The sequence below is a fragment of the Stenella coeruleoalba genome (genome assembly GCF_951394435.1).
Source record: "Stenella coeruleoalba genome assembly, chromosome: 21".
Lineage (NCBI taxonomy): Eukaryota > Metazoa > Chordata > Mammalia > Artiodactyla > Delphinidae > Stenella > Stenella coeruleoalba.
The window spans coordinates 28403224-28423545 of record NC_137167.1 but is presented as its reverse complement, the minus strand read 5'-3'; the positions used below and the strand labels follow the sequence as shown (position 1 = coordinate 28423545).

General features: G+C 47.5%; 1 protein-coding gene across 4 annotated transcripts in view; it reads left to right on the top strand.

Moving 5' to 3' along the window:
• The first annotated feature begins 16904 nt into the window (after positions 1 to 16904).
• Positions 16905 to 20322, top strand: part of LOC307179631 (CUB and sushi domain-containing protein 1-like) — a 958766-nt gene continuing 955348 nt past the window's right edge. For 3 of the 4 annotated variants that reach the window (XM_079909051.1, XM_079909050.1, XM_079909049.1), the window contains exon 1: positions 17048 to 17181. In XM_079909051.1, the coding sequence (XP_079765177.1) occupies positions 17097 to 17181 (85 nt within the window). In that variant the 5' untranslated portion in view covers positions 17048 to 17096. Of the gene's footprint in view, positions 17182 to 20322 lie in introns of all 4 variants that reach the window. The other variant, XM_079909052.1, reaches the window with a different exon arrangement.

Sequence of the window (20322 nt, the reverse complement as noted above, 5' to 3'; positions counted from 1 at the left end):
TGATAGAAGCTCCCATTTCCAAAAATAAAATAAACCTGGGGAAAGAACAGCCGTTCTCCAAAGAGAAACTGTTCAGTATCCTTCTCAGAGGGGATCTGATATCACAGCACTCGTGAGCTAGGACTCGACGCCAGGTGAGTCCTGTCAAATACAAACAAATCCAGGCTTAGTACAGAGACACCTCATTGAAGAGGTGTTTGTAGTAGGGAGAACTCTCTGACTCCACCGTCTCAAAGATCTGGTAGAGATGGGCTGCCCTTTCGTAGGGAGGAGTGAACAGGCTAGAAATTCCAGGAGTGGGAGGGCAGCAGGGCCTGTGGAGTGATGAGAATGGTTGTTTTTCCCCTAAGGTTACCAATTCCGGGGAGGTGCCTTCGGGGGGGATGACACTGCTCCGTATGCCGATGCTCGGGGTGAGCCCACGTCCAGGGGTAAATGAAAGATTCCTGGCTACAGGGTGTTGATTCAAGTTAGCAGGCATTTTGTGCAGGTTGGTCGGTGGGGACCAACAGTTCTGCTAATCGTTTATAAGACCAAAAATGGGAGTTTGGAGGGTTGCTGTCTGGCCTTGTCATAGGCCAACACGGGGCCCCTTGAGTTCTATCTGAGTCACATGGGGAAGGCAGTTCTCTGCAGTGAGCCCTGTCCTGAAACGCAAAAGGGTCGGGACTTCTTCATGGGTGCGCAGGGCTCAGGAAAGGTCAGCATCTTGTCTCCAAAGCCTGGTCCTCAGTTTCTGCTAGCTGGGATACTTCCCCACACAGCATCCTGCGTTCAGCGATGGGCTCTGTCTAATGGAAGGAGTAGAGGCAGCAAGGAGGGATTAGAGAACACACACAAAGGAATTACCCAGTGATGACTGAGAGACAGTGAGCTTGAGATGGACATCAAAGCCTAGTACGCATTGCAAGGAGTGGGGAAAGAATTACATGGAAAGAGCGAAAGAATATGGCATATCTGTAAGTATACTGTAAGTGGGCTTTGAGATCAGAGATGCTGCTGTTGAGGGTGGTTTTTTGTTTTTGTTTTTTCCCACCATGTTGGGCCTCTTATTCTTCCTTGGACAGGATGTTTTTATGGTGGTTATAGTATAGACTGAATATTTGCATCCCCCCTCCTCAAATTCAGATATTGAAGCCCATTGCCCCAATGTGAGGGGATTAGGAGGTATGGTCTTTGGGAGGTGATTGTATCAGGAGGGTGGGCCCTTCCCCCCTCCACTATGGAAGGACACAGCCAGCAAATGGCCCTCTACCAGGAAGGGGGCTCTCACCAGACCCCAAATCTACCAACACCTTGATATTGGACTCCTAGCCTCCAGAACTGTGAGAAATACATTTCCGTTTTCAAGCCAGCCAGTTTATGGTATTTTTGTTATCACAGCCCAAGCAGGCTAAGACAGTGGTGCTATTTCTCTGTATCAGCCATGGGGTCCCCCCCAAAACACACACACACGCACACACACACACACACACACACACACACACACACACACCTCCCCAGTGGTACAGACACCAGCATAGATCAACCATAGAAGGCCAAAGTGTGATCTGTGACATTTTACCCGGGGTTTCTCCATGCCCTTGGTAAAAACCAAGGAAAGCAATCCTCAGACTACCTGGTTTGTGCTTTGACAGTGTGATATTCCAGCCAGGAGAACTGCTTCCTAATAAAAGTGATGGAAACTCAGTCACTTTGACATTTAAAGCTAGACCGCACCAAGCTCTAGAAATGTGATAAAGGAAATTCTTGTCCTGGCAGGTAAGAGGGGTTAAATCAACACACTCTAAGGGTCCGAGAGAGAAGCAGCAATTCTCTTTGATGTCTCCTGATGCTGTTCCCTTGCTAAAAGAGCCTGTGTTATTTGCGAAAGTTCTGGTTGTTTCATTTTTCCAACACGAATTGAGCATTTTTTAGGGTGATGAAATATACTTCATTACTAGCTTTATTTCTAAACTGAGGAATATCTTTATATCAGGGTTGAATATTTTGGGGTCAATGGACTGTCTCTTCAGAAAAATGAATGCGCATACCTGCAAAAACACTCACGGGCCTTTTGAGTGGTCACCTGAAGGCATAGTGCGTGAACCCAGGTTGATGTCCTTTTCTCTATAATATTTAAAATCTGGAGTTTACTTGCTCATCTGGAAGACTTTCTTAAATGATTAAGATTTTTAATATTCTGAAGGAAGATATTTTATGATGGTATTTATCAGCGTCTTTCTTTCAATGAGCCATTTTTGCAGAACTGTTGTAACGATTTGAAATCTGCGAAAGTTCAAATCTGCCTTTAGGAAAAATCCTAGTCTAGTCACCAACAGACTGACACCGACTGCGGCTTTGAGCAGGTTGATTCTGCCCTCCAAACCTCATTTCCTTATGTGGAAGATGTCATACCTATAACCAAGGCTACTGTGAGGGCAGCACGGGGTCACGCACACAAATGCAGAGTTCAGGTGCAGGGGACGGTGCCGTGGTAGTCATTGTTGTATACGACGCTGGATACAATGCTTACTACATCATAAGACTCAAAAGAGGTTTATTGAGTAAATCTGGGAATGTATCTCTCTCGTAATTTTCTTACCTGTAGAATGGAGGGGGTTATACTATTTGATGTCTAGTGATCCCTTCTTATTAGATTTCTTTCTCATTTAAGATAGTAACAGTTTATAGCATTTTACTGTTTATAAACAGGTTTAAATCTATAATCTCCTTGGCTGTCACGATCATGGTCACGTCAGTCACGTTAATCCACACCTCAGTGTTTGCAGTGACAAAGGAATATGAACAATTTCCAAATCTCTTTATTAATACAGTTGGACCAAATCAGTAATAATAACGAATTTTAAACAGACCTTTTAAATTTCAACAATGCTTTCCCGTATGGTATTTATTACAGTCTCAAAGTCACATGGTGGGGTGGGTCAAATAGGTGTTACTGGCATAGTTATTATCAGGCTAAAAGAATTCAGACTGAGTAGTATTATGACTGTCCCGAATCCTCACAGCTGACCAGCAGGGACCAGGGACTTGGGCCCAGGCCTCCTCTCTCCACATTCACTTCCTTCCGCTCTCCCCTCCCCTGACACCAGCTCTTCCCAACGGCAGGCTCAGCCCAGTTCCTTCCTCCAAAGTCTCTGCTCAGACAGAAGCCCAAGTGCCCGCTCAGCTGCTGGAGTATTTCCTCAGCCTGACCTACCCTCTTTCCCCACCTGAATTTTTGAAAAACAACACTCAGGAGAGCATCTTCCTAATAGATGCAGCCTGCAAAGGATTCTTCCCTCCACTAACAAAGAAACAGTTGGGCATTTGTAACTCAGAGTCCTGAGAAAATGAGTAGGTGTGTGTGGTGTCTCTGTCTGTGTGTCCATTTATATTTCCTCCCTGAATCTACCCCATAAGAATTAGGCCCTGATACCTAGTATGAGATAGTCACACAAATGGTCACACCTGTCCTGACTTAAGATGGACTCTTGAAATTTGAAGCGAATTGGGTAGTATAGTCAGTTTCACAACATTGATTCTTCCAATCCAAGAACATGGTATATCTCTCCATCTGTTGGTATTATCTTTAATTTCTTTCATCAGTGTCTTATAGTTTTCTGCATACAGGTCTTTTGTCTCCCTAGATAGGTTTATTCCTAGGTATTTTATTCTTTCTGTTGCAAGGGTAAATGGGAGTATTTCCTTAATTTCTCTTTCAGATTTTTCATCATTAGTGTATAGGAATGCAAGAGATTTCTGTGCATTAATTTTGTATCCTGCAACTTTACCAAGTTCATTGATTAGCTCTAGTACTTTTCTGGTGGCATCTTTAGGATTCTCTATGTATAGTATCATGTCATCGGCAAACAGTGACAGCTTTACTTCTACTTTTCCAATTTGTATTCCTTTTATTTCTTTTTCTTCTCTGATGGCTGTGGCTAGGACTTCCAAAACTATGTTGAATAATATTGGTGAAAGTGGACATCCTTGTCTTTTTCCTGATCTTAGAGGAAATGCTTTCAGTTTTTCACCATTAGGAATGATGTTGGCTGTGGGTTTGTCATATATGCCTTTATTATGTTGAGGTAGGTTCCCTCTATGCCCACTTTCTGGAGAGTTTTTATCATAAATGAGTGTTGAATTTTGTCAAAAGCTTTTTCTGCATCTATTGAGATGATCATATGGTTTTTCTCCTTCAATTTGTTAATATGATGTATCACATTGATTGATTTGTGTATATTGAAGAATCCTTGCATCCCGGGGATAAATCCCACTTGATCATGGTGTATGATCCTTTTAATGTGTTGTTGGATTCTGCTTGCTAGTATTTTGTTGAGGATTTTTGCATCTATATTCGTCAGTGATATTGGTCTGTAATTTTCTATTTTTGTAGTATCTTTGTCTGGTTTTGGTATCAGGGTGATGGTGGCCTCATAGAATGAGTTTTGGAGTGTTCCTTCCTCCTCAATTTTTTAGAAGAGTTTGAGAAAGATGGCTGTTAAGTTTTCTCTAAATGTTTGATAGAATTCACCTGTTAAGCCATCTGGTCCTGGACCTTTGTTTGTTGGAAGATTTTTAATCACAGTTTCAATTTCATTACTTGTGATTGGTCTGTTCATATTTTCTATTTCTTCCTGGTTCAGTCTGGGAAGGTTATACCTTTGTAAGAATTTGTCCATTTCTTCCAGGTTGTCCATTTTATTGGCATAGAGTTGCTTGTAGTAGTCTCTTAGGATGCTTTGTATTTCTGTGGTGTCTGTGGTAACTTCTTCTTTTTCATTTCTAATTTTATTGATTTGAGTCCTCTCCCTCTTTTTCTTGATGAGTCTGGCTAATGGGTTATCAATTTTGTTTATCTTCTCAAAGAACCAGCTTTTAGGTTTATTGATCTTTGCTATTGTTTTCTTTGTTTCTGTTTCATTTATTTCTGCTCTGATCTTTATGATTTCTTTCCTTCTGCTAACTTTGGGTTTTGTTTTTCTTCTTTCTCTAGTTCCTTTAGGTGTAACGCTAGATTGTTTTATTGAGATTTTTCTTGTTTTATTGAGATTTTTCTTGTTTCTTGAGGTAGGTTTGTATAGCTATAAACTTCCCTCTTAGAACTGCTTTTGCTACATCCTATTGATTTTGGATCATCGTGTTTTCATTGTCATTTGTCTCTAGGTATTTTTTGATTTCCTCTTTGATCTCTTTGATCCTCTTTGATTTCCTCTTTGATCTCTTGGTTATTTAGTAATGTATTATTTAGCCTCCATGTGTTTGTGTCTTTTACGTTTTTTCCCCTGTAATTTCTCATCTCATAGTGTTGTGGTCAGAAAGGATGCTTGATATGATTTCAGTTTTCCTAAATTTACTGGGGCTTGATTTGTGACCCATGATGTGATGTATCCTGGAGAATGTTCTGTGTGCACTTGAGAAGAAAGTGTAATCTGCTCTTTTTGGATGGAATATCCTATAAACATCAATTAAATCTATCTGGCCTATTGTGTCATTTAAAGCTTCTGTTTCCTTATTATCTTCGTTTTGGATGATCTGTCCATTGGTCTAAGTGAGGTGTTAAAGTCTCCCACTATTATGTTACTTTCGATTTCCTCTTTTATAGCTGTTAGCAGTTGCCTTATGTATTGAGGTGCTCCTATGTTGGGTGCATATATATTTATAATTGTTATATCTTCTTGGATTGATCCCTTGATCATGATGTAGTATCCTTCCTTGTCTCTTGTAACATTCTTTATTTTAAAGTCTATTTTATCTGATATGAGTATTGCTACTGCAGCTTTCTTTTGATTTCCATTTTCATGGAATATCTTTTTCCATTCCCTCACCTTCAGTCTGTATGTGTCCCTGGGTCTGAAGTGGGTATCTTGTAGACAGCGTGTATATGGATCTTGTTTTTGTATCCATTCAGCGAGCCTGTATCTTTTGGTTGGAGCATTTAATCCATTCATGTTTAAGGTAATTATCGATATGTATGTTCCTATTACCATTTTCTTAATTGTTTTGGGTTTGTTATTGTAGGTCTTTTCCTTCTCTTGTGTTTCCTGCCTAGAGAAGTTCCTTTAGCATTTGTTGTAAAGCTGGTTTGGTGGTGCTGAATTCTCTTAGCTTTTGCTTGTCTGTAAACCTTTTGATTTCTCCACCGAATCTGAATGAGATCCTTGCTGGGTAGAGTAATCTTGGTTGTGGTTTCTTCCCTTTCATCACTTTAAAAATGTCATGCCACTCCCATCTGGCTTGTAGAGTTTCTGCTGAGAAATCAGCTGTTAACCTTATGGGAGTTCCCTTGTATGTTATTTGTCATTTTTCTCCTGCTGCTTTCAATAGTTTTTCTTTGTCTTTAATTTTTGCCAGTTCGATTACTGTGTGTCTCGGTGTGTTTCTCCTTGGGTTTATCCTGTATGGGACTCTCTGTGCTTCCTGGACTTGGGTGGCTATTTCCTTTCCCATGTTAGGGAAGTTTTCGACTATAATGTCTTCACATATTTTCTCGGGTCCTTTCTCTCTCTCTTCTCCTTCTGGGACCCCTATAATGCAAATGTTATTGTGATTAATGTTGTCCCAGAGGTCACTTAGGCTGTCTTCATTTCTTCTCATTCTTTTTTCTTTATTCTGTTCCGCAGCAGTGAATTCCACCATTCTGTCTTCCAGGTCATTTATCCATTCTTCTGCCTCACTTATTCTGCTATTGATTCCTTCTAGTGTAGTTTTCATTTCAGTTATTGTATTGTTCATCTCTGTTTGTTTGTTCCTTAATTCTTCTAGGTCTTTGTTAAACATTTCTTGCATCTTCTTGATCTTTGCCTCCATTCTTTTTCCGAGGTGCTGGATCATCTTCATTGTCATTTTCTGAATTCTTTTTCTGAAAGGTTGCCTATCTCCACTTCATTTAGTTGTTTTTCTGGGGTTTTATCTTGTTCCTTCATCTGGTACATAATCCTCTGCCTTTTCATCTTGTCTATCTTTCTGTGAATGTGGTTTTTGTTCCACAGGCTGCAGGATTGTAGTTCTTCTTGCTTCTGCTGTCTGCTCTCTCTGAGTGCATTATTGACAAAGTCTGGGGTCTGCCAAGGTGGGTTGCTGCAGCGTCCCAGAGATGGTGGTGGCAGTGATGTCATGGGCAGGCCACTCTGATTCCCATTCACTTACCATATCACATTTCACATTTTAACACCTTCCCTCTGACCTAGCACAATCTGGGTGACCCTCCTTATAATCAAATGGCCCAGAGTCAGCAAATACAAACTTATATTAGGATGAGCAAACCAGGGTTCATGCTCAAAATTTTTTAAAAAGTCTTCCAACAAAATATAAATTTGTTTGAGAATTCTTTATGTGTATGTGTGTATATATATATATATCCCTCCAAGCCTACTCGTGTATTTTTGTCCTCATCTGCAATGCTCTTCATCCTTTAAGCCTATATGTGATTTTCATCTCTCCTTCGGGGTCACTCAAGACCTCGGCATATCAGAGAATCTTCAGTAGCAGCCCTGGGGGCAACAAGTTGTCATGAAACAAACCTGGACCTTATCCTTGAGTTCCATCCTGTCTCTCGTAGTTACTTCTGTGACCCAGGACATGCTAATTCATCTTTCAGAACCTGTGTGTCTGTGTGATCACATACTTGGCAAATAGTAGGCACCTCTCTCTCCTAACTGGGCACAAAGGGGCCTTGCCTCATACCTGTGTGCCTGCATGTGTCAGAAGCTCCACGTAAGTTATGTTACTGCTATTTCTGTTAATATTGCCAGCAGTCTCCTCCTGTTTGGGGTCTGACTGCAGCACTGCTCCCCATTTAAAAGCGGTTACACAAGAATTGACTGTTTTGCAGTCATCCCAAGGACGATGACTATTGCTTTTTTAAAGAAGCTTTTCCAAAGGAAAGGTTTTGTATCTACAGTTTCAGGAAATATTTTAGACGATCTTATTTCAATCAATAAGAAAGAAAGGACAATCCTTCAGGGAAGAGACTATCAAGCTATATTTAAACTCAAAGGCAAAGCTAAAAAGAATAGAGAGGAAGGGAGATAACATTGCATTTTTTTCCCAAATTCCAATTTAGTATTTTCTGTATAGGGTCTCAGTCACACCTCACAGCAGTCTTACGAGTCAAAAAATTGATACTCTTTTAGGTACTGGGCAATTGGTGCATTTGGGTAAATACACAAGGCCACACAGCTAGGGAATGGGAGAATTAAGACATTACCTTGGGTTTGTGAGAATCCATGTTTTCCCCACACCAAGAATTTCTCCACACACAGAGTGTGACAAGAGCAGACTGACAGATGGCCAGACGGGAGAAACAGGGCTTGCAAGGTAACCAACTATGGCAGTCTGATCCAACCTTGACCTTGGGATGCCCTCCAGGGCATGTTTCTTTGCCTTTACTCTTGTACTTTGCCCAATGTACTGTTCTCTGAGGGATCTTGCTTTCTCAATAAAAGGTCACATTGTCAGTACATTACAGGAGTTGATGGTCACAACTCAAAACTACTAGGAGTATCTTCAACTCATAGGGTGTCTGGAACATCGAAAGCCCTCCAAGACCCAAAGGACAAGAATCTATTCATGTTATTTCAGACATACTGATGGGGCAAAGAGATCTGGAGACTTGACATGTATGATATATAGGTGATCCCATAATTTGCCCATCATTAAGTTTAGTTGAGAGAGAAACAGGCAAGGAAGGGAGGAAAGAATCCATTGGTAGTTGGAGAAAACAAGATGCACAGATTTCTGAGCTGTCTGTCTCTCCTACCTGAGAAGTCCACGCAGCCCTTCCTGTCTCCCCAGCCCCCGATCCTCTACACACCAGACTGAGATCCCTCTGCTGAATTAGACTGTTCACAACGTCTTTGATGGGGAAGAGGAAGAAGACCACGCAAAGGTCATGTGTGTTCTGGCACCTTTACCCTCATCCTAGGACCCTTTCTTTAACACGTGAAATCTGGCAGAATGAAGAGGGGATGGTAAACCAACACCATGTCTACCATCACAGTGACAGAATGACAAGCCACCAGTGTCCACATGCCCATCTCAGGTGGAATTATGTCTCTTCTCCATGTGGTTTCCAACGGAGACAAGGAAACCAGTTGTATGTTTTCTCAGTATAAGGAAATTATCAAGTGGGATCAAGGCAGCACCATTAAGATGGAATGGACGCCACACGTGGATGATGTCACCGCCTCCTCTGCTATCTGAATCTAAGACAACTGTGGGCTAAAGGATGACTTTTGGTTTTGTGATCCCTGTGCAGTTCACTGACTTTCTGTGAAGAAAATATAAAAAAACCAGAATAGTTTCAGCTTACAGATTGTAATAGGGAAGAACCTTTTGTATTCTATTACAAGTTAATCACTAAAGGGATGTTGCCTGTAAACTTAAGTTATACGTACTGGCCCGTCTCTGGGAACCCTGCTTTCCAGGTTATGAGCGTTTAGCTAAAATACCTTTGTTTAGCTCCCAGGAAACATCCTGACCAGGCCCACATGTGGATGACTGCAGGGAAGAAGAAATGAACACATCCCCTCCGGAGGCTGACGGGAACCAGGAAGTGCTGACTTTACTCCTGCCCCTTTTAGTATAAAAGGAACCTGAAATCAACTCAGGCAGGATGGTTCTTTGGGACGCGAGTCCACCATCTTCTCCGTCTGCCGGCTTTGTGGATAAAGTCGCCATTCCTGGCCCCAGCAACTCCTCTCTCGATTATTGGCCTGTGTGCAGCAAGCAGTATGAGCTTGGACTCTCTAATGAGATGAGGACAAATGCAATGATTTATGTCAAAAGTCGCTGTAGAAATCGTGTGTGTCTGCATGTGTGAGGTGGTGGGGGTGTGTGTGTGTGGCAGGGGTGTTTATTTATTGTGTCCAGAACAACTCATTGAACCTAAACAGAGACATATAAACACATGTCACCTTAGAGTCAACTGAAGAACAGGAAAGTACTGAATGTGAGGCATATAAGAAAGGAAGGAACCAGAGAACTTTAGAAGTAGCATAATACACATTAGCCGGGACTCTGTGTTTTGCAGGTAAGAAAGCAGTCTCGGAAGTGAAGGGGCTCTTCCGAAAGCATCAAGCTTGAGACACTTTTGACCTTAGTTTGTCCAGAAAGTTAGTTCCATTGGAGAATGGTTACCACTGGAAGTCCTGAGAAAAAGCCATGGATCGATCTCATGTTCTTGTGGTCACTGAAGCTAGATAAGCATTTCTTTGTGTTTTTATGATAATATTTAGCCTGGAGGTACATTTGAGTCTCTCCTCATGGATCTAATGCCTCAGTATTAGATGGAAGCTGATGGCTATTAAAAGCATCTCTGCCCCAGGTTTGCTCTAGTGCAAGAGGGAATCATTGTCAATGAACATTCATAACGTCACTTCACCTGGTTCCGGACCAAGTTTTCCCAGCTTGCTGGTGTTGTACAAGCCTTGGGCAAGAGCCAGGTGTGAGGCAGGCAGCCTTTCGAGTGGATCTTAAAAGTCATAGTCAATAAAACCTGGGGCTTCCCCCACGTGGAATCCTGCTGGGTTCACCTTGCGACAACCTGGGAGAGGTTGACTGGAAGTGTTTCTTTTTTCCTACCAAAATCCAGTTTGCCACTCCTAAAATATGGATCCGAACAGATGGGGAAGCCTGTCTCTAGCTGGGTGTCTTCTCTCCCCCTTCAGAGACTGAAGGGATAGAAAAGGGAATCATATTTTTGAGAATTTGTTATACATCAGCCGCTGTGCCTATATTGTTGCTTCTTCTAAGTCTATTGGGTAAATAGCATTTTCCATATTTTCAGATGAGCAAACTTATACGTAAATTAGGGTTTTTTAGGGAAAAAGTTCCCTTGCTCAGAGAGCAGCAGATACAGGATTCAAAGCCAGTCCTTTTGACCCAAAGTCAACCCCCGTACCAGTGGTTCTCTAAGAATGTTCTTGGCATGCACGCATCATCTAAAAACTTGGTGGGAAGGTAAATTCTTGGGCCCCATCGCAGACAGGCTGCATCACAAGCTCTGGGTTTGGGCGTCAGCACTGTGCACCCCAGCAAGCCTTCCATGTCACTCCCATACACAATGAAGACTGCAGTCTGCACCCCTTTCACTTAGCTACCCATTTGTGAAAGGAGACATTGGCCAATTTTCTCCTTCCCAGCACGGTTCCCCTCCAGACTCAGATTTATTTGACACTTGTTAATTTCCTGCATCCTAATGCTTCTCCTCTGCCTTCAAAGAAGTCATTAACAGAAGGGGGAGTACTCCCTGTGTGTGCGCTCCCCGTGTGTGTGCGCTCCCCGTGTGTGTGTGTGTGCTCCCCGGGTGTGTGTGCTCCCCGGGTGTGTGTGCGCACACGCACACACAGTTAAAGGTGTTACTTTATTAGAAAAACAGGGAAAAGTGTTCAGCTTATTTATTTTATTTATTTAATGTTCCAAATGTGATGGGTTTATTTTATTTTACTCTGATTCAAAACCAAAGATTCCACTACTGCACAGAAACCAATATGTTACAAGGTCATGAAAAAGTGTTTTGGGACATGCAGGATGTGATGGACAACTGGAGGGTCGGGTCGGGTCATCTCCTTTGTAACATGACACTACACCTTCGCTGAGCAACACGTTGAAAATAACACTGCGGAACTGAACTGAAATGTGGCACGAACATGACAACTTCCGGGCATGCCTTCAAGCACACCTCCCTTAGGCTGGACTCAATATCTAGGCTTCAGTGTGGGGAGGATTAGAATTCTTTGGAAGAAGAAAAGGTTCACACCTTTGAAATTTCACAGAAGAATTTTAAGGCCAAAACATAGTGGGTTCATTTCTCTTCACCTCCAGGGACAAAGCTGATGATTTATTCAAAACCACATTAAGCTTCTAGCTCATATCCCAGCCCGACCTTGTGCCCTCCTGCACTGAAGTTCTTTCCATAGATGAGAGCTGACAGGGTCAGTTTCACTCCTGGTCGAAGGGTCTGAGTGTAACCCAGTCCAATCAGCCTGGCATTATTCACTTTAGCAGATAGAGAAGTTCTACAATCCAGCTTGTACTTAGCAGAGATGCCGAAACAGGTGTTGTTCCTGCCAGCCGTCCACGCGAGGTTTATTGATGTTTCGGTCTTCTTGTTCACCTTCTGGTAGATCGCCCCTCCAGATTCAGTGCTATCGCTCACGTGAGTGTGCAGCTGGAAGTCTGCAGGCTTGTAACCCAGGGCGAAATTATTCTGTGACAGTTTGGATTTGGCTGTGTCAAAACTCGTCTGATAGCCAGCAAACCATGGCCAACACAGCCCAGCCATAGATGGTTGGTCCAGAAAAATCTGTCAACAAAGGATATGGATTTGGTATGGTTAAAATAGATCTGAGAAGCAAGTTACATGGTGGAGTGGAATTTTCTACTTCTGGTCATGCTTACAGTGATACAGGGAAAGTATCAGGCAACCTAGAGACCAAATACAAGATTTGTAACTATGGACTGACCTTCACCCAAAAGTGGGACACGGACAATACTCTTGGGACAGAAATCTCTTTGGAGAATAAGTTGGCTGAAGGGTTGAAACTGACTCTTGATACCATATTTGTACCGAACACAGGAAAGAAGAGTGGGAAATTAAAGGACTCCTATAAACGGCATTGTTTCAGTCTTGGCAGTAATGTTGATATAGATTTTTCTGGACCAACCAGCTTATTTATTTTAAGCCAGTCCATGAGAATAGTTTTAAGAGTCAAAATTTACATGAATAAATAGTTGCAAAGAGTCACAGAATCTTCTTGTTTTAATGCAAATGGTCTGTCTTGCAGAGTGTCCCCATCATGCCTGTATTCTGATGTTACTGGGTGGAGTGCTCTCTAGATGCCTGGCTCTGTTCCTTTATAAATTAACCACAGGTGTACCAGGAGTATGGAGACCAGTGTAGGGAAGAAGCCTGGAGTCCAGGTGTGTAAGCTCCTCAGTGTGGGGAGGGGCAGCAGGAAGGGTTTTTAAATGTTGATGAGCAAAACAGTGACAAAGTCGATGGTAACAGATTGTAAGTTACCATCAGGTCCTTAGTAAGACCTGACCTCCTACAAATTTTCATTTCTCAAAGCTGCCGCTTCCTTATCATTGAGGGGGGGTGATAAAAACAATTCATAATAGAAATAAGATTCTGTATAAAAGGCTTTTGCAAACAATGAGTGATCATCCTGACCTCTGCTCTTTTTTTTTTTTTTTTTTTTGCGGTACGCGGGCCTCTTACCGCTGTGGCCTCTCCCGTTGTGGAGCACAGGCTCCGGACGCGCAGGCTCAGCGACCATGGCTTACGGGCCCAGCTGCTCCGCAGCATGTGGGATCTCCCCAGACCTCGGCAGGAACCCGCGTCCCCTGCATCAGCAGGCGGACTCTCAACCACTGCGCCACCAGGGAAGCCCTGACCTCTGCTCTTATTCCTTGCCCTCGTCCCTCCCATCCCTCTTGCTCTCCGAAGACAGGCATTCCATCTAGGGAAACCTGAATTGTATGGTCCTCATTCTTACCCCTCCATAAAGAAAAGAATTTCCCCAGTGCCCTAGTCACCATCAGTTTTGGTACATGACATTAAATAAGTCAAAAGATGTCCCGTTTAGCAATCACTGCAATGTACTGCCTTCTCTGATATTTCCATCCGTGTGCCGCGTTTCTAGCTAATTAGCATTCTCATGTGTGCAAAGTTTTTCATTTCTAATTTTATCTCTAGTACCCTGTTCATATAGCCTGTCCCCTCCTCAGACACATTCACTTAAAATAAAACCACTCTCCCTCATCGGTTACAGCAGTTCTCCCATGTTTATGTTGTCAACTTTCCAAGTCTTACTGTAGTTGTTACTTGAGGTTGGGGGTGTCTTTTTCTTTCCCAGTATTTCAGACCCTCCTTGCCTTTGATTTCACTACTCACCTCTCATCCCTGGGTGCCAATTATATTTCTCATGCTGCTCAGCCAGACTCCCGAGGCTATGGACAGCAGTGTGCCTAGGATGGAAAATGGAGAAAAAAATAATTTAAAAAACCCAGCGCCCAAGTTCAGTGTTCCAAGCACCGCAGGCCAACACAGAGAAGCGGTCACAGAGCTGTCTGGTATGAATTCCCTACAGTAACTTACTTCCTCTAATCCCATTTGGTTTATGCTGCTCTAAATACCTGGCATTAGAGTTGTGATATAAATCAAGGCTTTCACAGTCACTTAAAAATCAAAAGGGGAAAAAGCCTCTAGGAACCTAATAATAGGCTTCATCTACGGGCTGATTACATGACGGGTGCGAGAGCGTTCTGGAGGGGCATTCAAACCCCAAGTAGGGAACCTCAGATGAGATAAGAGAGATAAGCCCAAGGGGACCATGGATTTCTCTTCAAAACCCTAACAAGAAAAGCTTGACACTAGGTGGCAGCAGTGCCCCATGATTGCCTTCCAAATTAAACCGGCTTTGAGATCGGAGGGTGTTTATTATTATTAACACACAGATACAACCATATTGCAAAATCAGCCCATCTTATTTGACAGCAATCTCCCACCCTCTTCATACTTAGGATCAGAAATCGGGCATGAATCGTTGTAACTCTCTGATACGTGATCTGGCCAAAGAAAATACACCAAGTAAATCACAGCAGAAATGGGCAGTTACTGGTATGGGCATCATTATTTCTCAAAGAATGGGAATCGGATAGATGTTCTGCACCCCAGAGAAAGGAGGTGGCACTAAAGACTTCAAGCAGAGCCCAAGGAAGGCGACCCTCAGCCTGTAGCCTGAGTCGGTCCCAGTTAAGTATAAGGGTGTTCGGCTTCACAGGTGACATTCAGCGTTGCTGATGAGGATGCTAATAAAGTCCGAGGCATCCACGAGTCCTAGACCAGGATGGTTAGATTTTGGAAACGTTTTTTAATGGCAGAAATCCTTCTTGGTGACACGAGTCATTAGGAAGAGCAGTGCAAAGATGAGACACCCTTTCTCAGGAAGTCAGCTCTTTAGTTCTCCAAAGAGATCAATTGTTTTTCTGATGAGCAGCTCGAAATGAACTACTGGAGCACTTCATGGGTCTTAAAAAGTGTTTTTGTTCACTTGCTGAGTTACAGGTACCATCTGGGTTCTGATTTAAGATCCCAGAAGGGGCGACCCTCGTTTCTACATGCCTAGTTCAGCCTAAAGAATTTGGGTTCCACTGTGAATTCCCCAGTGATTGAGCCATTCTGTCTTCTGTTCTCCCCCCAGGGATGCCTGGGGCAAAATAGGACTCAGCAAGTGGAAAACCCAGGTCATATCCGGGGCTGCAACTTTCTGAGAAGCAAATGTGCCCCTCCTCTTTAGGTGCTCATCTGTCTATGAGGGAGGAGAGTTTTGACGGAGGGTCCAGTTTTTCCTGGTAGGCTGTAAGGAGGCCGAGCCTACCATGCTTCGGTGCTGAAATTTCAAGATTGTAGCCCTTCATTTCCTGGATTCCCCATTGCGTTTCTGTGTATCCCAGTGACCGCTGGGACAAGGGGAACCTAAGAAAAAGAAGGCAGGGGTCTAAAACATTATGAATTGGTCAACCTATAGCTCATGACCCGTTGCCAACAGTGGGCCCGTCACTCCACCAAAATCACCCAGTGATGTGAGGGATGCAGCGTTTAGGACCGCTGGTGTTCTGGAATGCTTCTGGACACAGAATATAATCCTCTCTTCCTAAGGTGTGGGGTTTCCCTGTTCTGGTTCCTCCAATCCTGTAATGGAATCATCTAACCCTTTTTGGTCAAAACGGTGAATCCTTCAAATGACCCTTTGTAGGAAGACCGGCATTCACCTTTGGTTTCCATTTTTCTATGAAACTTCCCCTAAAATGCCTTACCTTACACATGCGCCCCAGATTGCTCGGACACCTCCTCTAGGAGTTGGGTGAAATCTGGGCCATTCTATCAACCACCAGGTTCTCTCTGCTCCGTTTATCTTTTTGCAGATTCAGAAAAGAAGCTCTCTTTTCTCAAGTCCCTACCCGACCCATTCTGTTTTGTATAGGGTTGCACCTGAAGGTGTGCCAGCGCGCCATCTCTCATCACCAGACCCCACTGTCAATTCTAGACACCCTTCCTAATTTTGAATTTATTCTGAACGTAGGTTTGTGCGTGATTAACCCCAAGTCAGGACATCGGAAAAGCTTTGTAGCTCCTTGCCAGTCGTCATCTTGCCAAAAATGATCTCGAAATAAAGTAAATCGATGTTTATTTTCCTCCCTTGGAGTTAGAGCCTTGGTGGCTCTCTTTCCCACTGGGTTTCTTTCCCAAGTTACGACGCAGGGGGCTTCTCTCCAGGCAGGCACGAAGAGAGATGGGCAGACGGAGGCCAGCCCCTGCCCTCGCAGCCGCCCCCTCTGGGTCTCGGAGTCGCCCGGTGGCGTGGCATCTCGCGGGTGTGTGGCGCGCGTGTCCCCCGCGCGAGCGCTCAAGTCTCCTTCCCTATCCTGCGCACGGCGGCGCCGGAGGCCGAGGAGAGCGCGGCGCGGCGCGGCGCTGGGAGCCCGGGGCCCGAGGCCGGGCTCTGTCTGGGATGGCGCCGTCCCAGCCTCCTTCCCCTCTCCGTGGGTAGGGATGGTTGAGTCCGGCCGCCACGGCAGCGGCTCCTTGTGCAGCTAGCAGCCTGTCTTCTGCGCTCTCCGCCTCCCCTCCCTAGACTGGCTCTCCTCCCCTCGCGCCCCCTCCCCCCCCGCCCCCCCGTCCCTCCCGCAGCTCCCACTCGCTGGCTGGCTCTCCAGCTGCCTCCGCTCCGGGTCTCTCCCGGCTGCGCGCGCTCCTCTCCCCGCCTCGCCGCCTCCCGCAGCCTCGCCGCCTTGGTGCCTTCCTGCCCGGCTCGGCGGGTGCTAGTCCCCGGCCCCGGCCCGGCAGCCCCTTGTCGGCGCTCGGAGCAGCGCAGCCCTGCCTGCAGTGGTTCGGGACCCGATGCTATGAGAGCGAAGCCAGCCGGGCGCCCAGACCTGCGGGAGGCGTCGGATGCGCGGCCGGTCTGGGGACCGGGATCTCTCCCCCGCTCGCCTTGCCCTCTGGTGATTCTCTGGCTCTGTCCGTAGCCCTGCCGTGCCTCGGAGGAGACGGGCGCATCCAAGAAGAGCCATCGGTGTCGTGCGCGTGTGGAATATCTGCAGACATGACTGCGTGGAGGAAATCCAAGTCGTTGCTGGCGCCGCTGGCGCTGCTGGCGCTGTGCGCGGGGCTCCTCACCGCAGCCAAGGGTAAGGCGGGCTCGCCGGTTGCCGGGGGAGATGGGGGAACCCTCCGAGGCCCCGTTTGCGAACCAGGGGCCCGTTTGGAGGAGGGCAGGGTACCGAGTGGCCGGCCTCCGCCGGTGGCTCTCCGTGGCAGACGCCCGGGGATCGCGATGCAGGGAGCCAGCTTCCATCGCCTTCTGCCCGCCCTCGTCGCCCGCGCCCCACCCCCGCCTCTCCTTTCCCCTGACTTGGGCCGAAACGAAATGTCTCTTCTTTTTCGGCGCTGGGGGCTGTTAGGGAGAAAGGAGCCAAACCCGAGTTGGGCTGAAACCGCGCCGCGGCGGGTGGTGGTGTCTCCTCGGCGATGTGGGCACAGCGGGTCCGGGTGGCTCGATGATTTCCGGGACGTTCTCCCCGGACCCGGAGCGGCTGGGAAAGTGGCCCGGGCCGAGCGGGCCCGGCAAGTTCTGGCTCTCTCGGGGTCCAGGTGCCACGGCGAAGCGGCCTGCAGACCGGGCACCGCGCACCCTTCCTCCCTCTCCCTCCCACGTCCACGGCCAGGCCGCCCCCTCCTTCCTCTCCCCGCACTTTGCTCCCTGCAAGTTGGAAGGACCCGGCGAGGTGCGTGGAGAGGGCAGGGGGACCTGGACGGGGTTCAGCTCCGGAGACAGTCGCCTGCTCACAGGGTTCTTCCCCGCTGCCACCCCCGGTCAGGGGAAGGAGTGTCCCCGGGTCGGTCCTCGGCTTGGAGCTCCGTGAACTTGGTGTTCTCCTTGAAACGAGTTTGGGAATGTTTTCCGCCAACTAGCCTGCGGGCTGTAACCTCGGGGCTGGCAGCAGCTCCTGCACTTGTCTGTTCTCTGGGAAAGAAAACAAGGTCCCTCTTGATTCAGAGAGAGGGAGAGAGAGACAGAGAAGAGAGAGAGAGGGATATAGATTGATTTTCACATTGCAAAGTACCTGCCCCCATTTCCTCATTTTAGCCTCCTTGGATACTCGCCCCGCGCTCGATCCATCAGCACACACCGTCCCACTCCTGAAAATATCTGTATCTATATTTTTTTTCTTTTCCGTTTTAAAGGATGGAGTCAAATCATGTTTTTGTTTATTTTTTAATGGTTATTTGCTCTTTCCCATGTAAAACTCCCCTTTCCTCTCTAGATTCTTCCATCTTCTTTTCCTCCCATTTTCTATTCCTTCAGTGTTCCAGATTCAGGGGTGATTGACAAGGCGAAGGAGGACTGTCTCTGGTGCCATAGGAAAACTCCAGATGGGCCGGGCCTGGGGCGAGATGGAGCGACGGCAGATTAGGCGTCCCCGCGCGGTGGCTCCTCTCCGAAAGCACTGGGGTGTCACAAAGGGGTGTCTGTGGGAATGCGCCGCACGATCCCAGGGAGCGCAAACGCAGGGTTAGTTGCTGGAGCTCAGGGTTGCTCGGGACTGGGGAGCTTCCCAAAGACGCCGACCTTCCGCCCACCTGCCCGGCTTGGTCCAGCCGCCCCGCCTGGGGCGCCGCTGCTGGAGCCTCCGCGGAGGCACGGCCAGCCGAGCCGGGCGGGCGGGCAGCGGCCTCCGGGCGCGCTGGATTGGCTGGGCACAGAGGGCGAAGCAGGAAGAGTCGAGGGCGAAGAGGGCTGTCCCTGGCAGGTGTATGTCTGTGTGTCGGGGGTCCCACCAAGCCCCTGCGCGGAGAGGAAACACCTGCTATACAACTCTGCACAACTTCCCGCTTCTCTCCCCAGCGCTCCAAGCCCAGCTGGGCCCCGGCCGCCTCCCGGCCTCGGCAGGCAGCTCAGCCTCTGAGCGCACTCTCGGTTCCCCGCGGTTCCGCGCGCTCTGAGCGCCCTTCCCCTGCAATTCGCAGGAGTTGCTGCGCCGAGGAGGCGGCGGGTCTGCCGGGGCTGCTTAATAATCTGCACACTTGTGTGCCGGGCGGATGCCGCCGCCGCCGCCGCGCGGGTGGGCCGGGCCTCTGGGCTCGGGCGGGGACGGGGCCGGGGGCTGCCCTGGACGATCCCGGGTCAACCCGGCAAGGGGCGCAAAGTCCTGGGCTCCCTGGATGGGCAGCCGCACGGAAGACAGAGCCTCCTGCGCGCTGGGCGTCCTAGGTGCCGGCTGTAGAAGCCAAGAAGTGGAACCCAGGGTCACCTGGCGTGCGCGGTGCGAGATTAGGGGTGTGTGTGTGTGTGTGTGTGTGTGTGTGTGTGTGTGTGTGTGTGTGTGTGTGTGTGTGTGTGTTTGCGCGTGGAGCGGTCGCGCTCACTGCGCTGTTGCTTGGTGGAGGCTGCGGTGGCTGCGCGTAGCCCCCCATCACCCCCGGTGGGCGCGCAGGTGGCCGCGTGGGAGCGGGATGCGGGCAGGAGGCTGGGGACGCCAGCGCCGGCGTGGCCCTGCGAGCGGTCTGGCGGCTGGGGGGCGGTGGGGGGCGGTCGTAGTCCCCTTGGTGAGCGAGCCCGGGTGGCCAAGGTCGGGTCTCTGCTGGGGGGCGCCCGGGCCGCAGGCGCGTGGGAAGGCTTCCCTGACGAGGAGCGGGGAGCGCTGGGGGCAGCGCCAGCCGCCGCCGCGGGAGCCGAGCCGAGCGCGCCCAGGTGGCGGCTCCCGCGGCGGCGCAGGCGGGCGGAGAGTTCTGCTGCGTGGGGCGGAATTCGTGACCTGTTTGCGAGTCGTGAGAGGCTGGAGGCGGCTGCGGTCGCGGTCATCAGAACTCTACCTTCAGTACGGGTTGTCAGCTGTAGTTGATTGTGCTTTCAGTCGGGGGTACCCGGGATTCCCTTGTGATTCTTTTTCTTTTTGATTGCTAACGCTATTGTAAAGGTTGAGTCTCAAGTGTACATACCTCTTTAAAAGCAGCACACTTGCAGGGACCACGGGAGAGGGAAGAAGGCTTGAAAGCCTCTACAGTAGTCATCTAGTAAATAGGTGGAATAATTCATTCCGTGAGCACTGAGATTTGCGCCCTTTATCTGGGGCTGATCTGGCTGTTTGGACAGAGTTTGCTTCTCAGTTGTGTTTTGCCAGTTTGTGCAGCAAGGAGAATGCAGCTATTTGCAGGCATTATTCAGAAAGTGTACTAAAAAGAGGCACATATAATAGTAGCCCTGTGGGTCTCACCGTAGGAAGTCTGGTAGAGAAAGGTGGAGTGTTTCTCAAAATCCCCGATTCTGA